Source organism: Hoplias malabaricus, chromosome 13 (genome assembly GCF_029633855.1).
Source record: "Hoplias malabaricus isolate fHopMal1 chromosome 13, fHopMal1.hap1, whole genome shotgun sequence".
In the NCBI taxonomy this organism is placed as follows: domain Eukaryota; kingdom Metazoa; phylum Chordata; class Actinopteri; order Characiformes; family Erythrinidae; genus Hoplias; species Hoplias malabaricus.
In genome coordinates this window covers 29,710,700-29,716,569 of record NC_089812.1, presented here as the reverse complement: position 1 = coordinate 29,716,569, position 5,870 = coordinate 29,710,700, and the positions used below count along the sequence as shown (strand labels likewise).

Below are 5,870 nucleotides of genomic sequence, written 5' to 3'. Positions count from 1 at the left end.
GTTTGATGGGGTTGCTTGTCTTTTCTAATTGCACTGAAAAATGAAGAGTTTGCATTGGCCTGTGCGGGTTGTTTGTAATGAAATTTTAACTTGGCACAATTTACACTCTGCCTTTGAATTGTCTGTCACATTAAAATTTGTCCAAATTTTACTGTTTCCTGTTTCCTGTTTTTCTTCACCTTTCTAGTCTGTCTGACTATATTTCATGAGAAAACTTTGCAGGAGACTCTTCCTCCTTCCTGTTTGTGTGCTCACTGTGTTTCTAACTCCTTCTCCCACCTGCTCATTGTAGACAGTGATGCCGTCACACATCTTGAGCAATCCCATGCAGCGTTCAAATTTATTTAAATAGTGCCTTAGGCAGAATGAGCTTGGAGGCCTTAAGTGGGTTGTAAGCACATGGTAGTACAAGTTAAAATGCTAGCTTTCACCATTCATTGAGCCAAGCATTGAGATGACACAAGTTAAGCTCTGAGCAAAAGTACCCAAAAGACAGGGCTGATTAGATTGTCTAAAGCTTCTAGTGCATTCTATATGTCTGAGGTGTTGTTGGGCAATCAGGAGGAGGCGTAATCCTAGGTGTAGTAATCCGGCTAGAGTGGCTGGTAGGCGATTCAGATGGGAACACAAAGTAGACATTACCCTACTATTCCAAGAGTTGTGTTGTGTGTCAGTGAGAAAACAGGGCATCACGTTTGTGTGTATGTCTGCTGTATTTCACCCTAATCTATTTTCACCCTAAGCAACATCCTTATGTCTCCTTATAAAGGATTCCCCTGGGGCGGAAGTCTGCCCCAACATTCCAACATTCATGTGGTCTTTCACATGCAGCAAGCTGAAGTGTGTGCTTCTCCATTGGAGAAGTTTGTGTGTCAGCTTGTGAAGTTGAAGGAAGCACATGCATCCCTGGCTGCTTATATATGACCTCCCTGTCCACAACCTCCCTATCCACCAACAGAGTGGATGCCAACAGGCCTAAGAGATGAAGATATGTTCTAAACCGGACAGACTGGCCCCTGTGGAAAAGAGACACGCAGTGTCTGAATGACACAGTACTCAATACTGAGAGCATGGTGTGGAATGAGATGGAGTTTAGATTCAGGCTCAGGTTAGTTACCTCCTGGCTGGGGGCGAAACAGCTCTTGGTGTGTTTTATATTGAATCCTAGGTTGGAGATGTGGGACACCAGAATTGGTATCTCTCTCTCACCATGAGCCTGAGAAGGGGGAACCGAGTAGAAAATTATCATTATAGGCTGAAATTCTAAAAGTCCACTCCCCATAGAGGTGTTAGTGCAGCCACAATACACTTGGTAAAGATGTGCAGAGCCAGACTGAATCCTAACTGGACTGTTAAGCCACTTGTAACCTCATATTTTCAGAGCTGGGTGGATGCCTATGTGAAGGTAAACATCTTTACATTTGATTGATGTGAACCAGCCTCCAAAAAGTATGGAACAGCATTGAAAGCGTGGCAAGTCACTTTTCCTCAGAGGAGGGGAGATACTTCCAAACCAGGGTTGTGGAACTGCTGGTCTGCTTTGCTTTGGACAGTGCCACAAGAGATGCAGAGCATGACAATCAAGATTTCCTCCCATGCTAAAACAACCATGATTTGATCACACAGCTTGGCATAACTAGATCTAGCTGAGCCCCCAGCTCTTTCAGTAGCTCAGCCTGGTAACTGCAGAACAACAAGTCATTCAGAACTTTATCCACTAGTGCAGAAGATTGGGCCAAAGGATTGGCATGTCTCAACAGGTCGGAGACATCTGTTAATTGGTGCTAGGCAAATCAATTGACCTAGACACAGGCTGCGTCAAAATGGTGTCGCACTCCTCCTTGGACTTGTGGATGAGGTGATGGGCAAGAGAATGTGCATCATTGTTATCCTCTTTCAGATTTCCTCTTTGGAGAATCCACATCAATAATCTCCTCTAAATAATAAGCCATGGCCCTGGATTTTCAAGAAGGGTGGGAAGGAGTCTCCCACATCAGAAGAGAGTCAGAAATTGCTGTGGAGAAAGCATTGATGCAAAGCCTCTTTTCTGACATACCACAGCAGTTGTTGCAGTTTCTGTCTGAGAGATTGCTTCCTAGGCAGGGAGGACAACAATGCATGAACTGCACAGTGGGTGCAGAGGCCAAGGTGACAAACTGCCAAGCAGAAATGGGCCATTCATTCATTGTCTGTAACCCCCCCCATCCAATTCAGGGTCACGGTGGGTCTGGAGCCTACCCGGAATCACGGGGGGCAAGGCAGGAACAAATACGGGAGGGGGCACCAGTTCTTCGCAGGGTGACACACATTCACAAATTCAAATCTATGAACACCCTTGAGTAGTCAATCCAACTAAAAATGTGTTTTTGGACTGTGGGACAAAACCCATGCAGATAAGGGAAGAACACATTAAACTACTCGCAGACAGTCACCCGGAGCGGGGCTCGAACCCAAAAACCCCAGGACCCTGGAGCTGCGTGACAGCAACACTACCTGTTGCACCACCGTGCGGTCCAAGGTGCACACACAAAAAATGCTCATCAGTGACAAAAAGAAAAACATCCATAAAGCAATCAGGATAAAATATGCTAAAAGTGAGAACTTGGACAAGAAACTTAAGCAAACACACATTCGGCAAATGATGTCTGAATCTGTCTTGCTGGGTTCAGACAAATATTTCAAGCTGTAGTAGCCCAAAATCTGTCTACATTTATTTTGGAGGTCAAAGTAGCCATATCCAATAATTTGAAGGTCTTTTTGGGTATGTAGTAAAATTTGTTTAGTAGTTATTAGCTGTGTAAAAACGGTGTCATGTAAAAGAACAGTGTAAATATAAAGAATTAAAATCCTACCTGAATCTTGCTGTGGTTGTCAGAGCCTCTCCTGTGCAGTGGGCGGCAGTGCAGCTTTGAATTGTGTCACATTGTGTTCATCTATTGAGTCACCGAATGAGTAACGCTAAAGACAGGGACGCGGTAAACAGCGCATGAAGACATATATTTTCAAGAATACAAATAAACTTCAGTTCATTTGAAGTTGAGTAAAATGACCAAACTAGACCGTTTAAACTCGTTCCTGTCCGAGAGACTGTCTGCGGCACTGAATGAGATCATTTTCACAGTAAACATGACGATGAAGGAGTACGAGGAGGAAACGGCTCGGATACGAAAAGAAAATTATCATCTAAAGGAACTGTTAAAGATTAAAATTACAGAATGCAGTGTTACAGAAGAAACCACAGGTAAGTTTAATGAAAGTTGTTTAATGAACACGACTTGGGGAGCTAAAATGTAACCTATCGCGATATTTTAAAGCATCGCCATAACGTTACAGGTAAATATCGCGATATTTTATTGTCGTTATTTTAAAATAATTTCACAATTAAAACGGCCTTATGAATTCCTGGCTACAGTGTTTGTCTTTTACATACTATCCTGCGTTTAATCCAGTTATTCGGCACAACTTAAACTTTGCTTTCTCACTAATGAAATTACTTTTTGTTTAAAGACACCCTACATTTCATATTGTGTTTTACCATGTTAACATGTATCTTTTTTTATCATGAGTGAAATAATGGCTGAAAATTTCAGCTTTGATACTGTGTACAGCAAGCAAATTCAGAAACCATGGTTTATTATGCCATGAACCTATGAAACCAATCTTGTCACCTTGTGGACTGTGGGCCAGTTGTGGAATGGTAATTCGAGATTTCCATGTGGGGACTCTATTATTATATTGCATATTCAAGCATCCACACATATTAAACTAAGAAGTATGTGCTGAGATATATTAAACCACTAAAGAATTATAGGTATTTCTGGACTAAATAACATGTAAATATGTCATTCCAATGGACAGGAATGAGATTTTCGGGGGTTTAAAATAATATGCTAATGCATCAGAGTCAGTGATGTGACCCAATCTCCAAGCAGAGCACACACACACACACACACACAAATACAGAACAGGAACTAAATATGAATGCCTAAAATGTAACTAATTACATATTCAGTAAACAATACAAATCCAATTTGGTGTTATGCAGTAAGTATCTGCTTGAGTAAATGAAACAAAATTCTAGTTATTTGTTGCTTTCTGAAGCATGCAGACTGATTTATCTCATCCTTGTTAGGTGTGGTCAGCTCAGCTTTGCCCTCTGGACAACAAGACTGCAACTCAAACTCAGAGCTGGAGTCCGAATCCCAGGAGAGTCAGACTGAACCTCAGAGACTGAAAGAAGAAAACTGGAAAATTAAAAAAGAGCAACCTTCTTACTCCACAGATACTCACTTTGAGCCTGAAGCGAGGCAAACCTTTGAAAAACAAACAGACTTCCCAGAAGATTCTGTGCAATGTAGCTCTCTCTTAAACACACAGACTGATGACCAAGAGATGACAGACTATGAATTTCCAGCAAAGATCAAAATAGAGTCAGTGAACACCGATATCATGGACAATGCAGATGCAAGCACGCTTAGCTGGTCTCCACACAACTGGGACGTGATTTCGGAAAACAGTGACCAGAGAAGGACACAGCATGTATTGAGTCAACAGCCATACAACTTTGAAGATACACACTCTGTAGAGTCTGCCTCCCAAAACAGGCCTGTAGAGTTTCGAGCTGCATTCAGTTACTCAAACCGAATTATATGCAATAACACACTGCACTGTACCAGCAAACACTGTGAAATGCAGAAGAGAACCATAGCGAAATCAAGCCCAGTATGGAAGTATTTCTCTCTAAAAGAGGGAGACTGCAGTAAGGCTGTGTGTCTCATGTGCAAGGCAGTGATATCTCGGGGTGTTAAAGAATATACAACGTCAGCACTTTTAAAACATCTCCGTATGAAACATGGGAAGTGTTGATGTTTGACCTTTCTTTTTAGTTTCTTTTTTTCTTTGCTTGCAGTGATTTTACCAGCTTTAAAATTAGTATAGATTTACCACGGTGCTAACCTGAAGGCTAGAAAACTCCTTTATTTGTTAGTTACCTGTTAATACCAGTGCAAAATTTATAAAGCTTATTTATGACAACCAGTGGTTAAGGGTTGTTTTGGTGGAAGGACATATTTGTCAAAATGTTTCTTGCATCATTACTTCAAATAACAATACGTAGGGGTGGTCTCTGTTGTCATCATCATGGGAAATGTAAACATCCCAGCCAAATTACTGCATTGTTGTTTTTCTAATTAAAAACAACAAAAATCACACACATTAAACGTTTTCTCTACACTCAAATGTTTTGGGAAATCTAATAACATATTAAATAAATTTATTAAATAAACTAATTTGACCAGGAGGCTTGCAAATGACTGTATGTTTTTAGTATTTTTAATGAGGAATATCATACCCGTTACACAATATTTAGTCAAGGTTATGTTTTTATAAGTTAAACTATTTATTTAAGTGAATTTGGGGTTATGTGCAGTTTGAAGAATAGTTAGCAGATCTACTAATTTATTGTGCTCTTTATTTATTATTTATATTTCTAATTGAAATACTTTCTCCTCAGAAGCTCAGTCTTTAGGTTTGAATATTAAAAATTTACATAGGGACTGTAGCTTTGGCCTTCCATGCTATTGTTCATGCCCACTACTGAAATAAAATAACCAGCCCAGTTACTATTTTGGAATTCATATTGTGCTATAACATTATTGTGTCTGAGTCTTTTCTTTGAACTGTTTTTCTTCATTAAACATTTTAAAATGTTCATTTTAACATTCATGACTTCATTTTGTACTTTATATTTTCAGTTCCTACACACACAGTGGCAGAAGAACTGTCAGGATTTGTACAGTTTTGCATAAAGTTATGAGGTCGGGCTTTTTGTGGCCAGGGTTACAGCAGTCATGGTCCTCCTAAGACTATGA

At 40.2% G+C, this 5,870-nt stretch overlaps 1 protein-coding gene across 1 annotated transcript; it reads left to right on the top strand.

Annotated features, from left to right (window-relative positions):
- The first annotated feature begins 2,896 nt into the window (after positions 1-2,896).
- Positions 2,897-5,659, top strand: LOC136665220 (uncharacterized). The gene is made up of 2 exons (XM_066642807.1): positions 2,897-3,241; positions 4,133-5,659. Exons 1-2 carry the CDS (start codon positions 3,046-3,048, stop codon positions 4,864-4,866), a joined length of 930 nt encoding a protein of 309 aa, XP_066498904.1. The 5' UTR covers positions 2,897-3,045; the 3' UTR covers positions 4,867-5,659.
- The last annotated feature ends 211 nt before the right edge of the window (positions 5,660-5,870 follow it).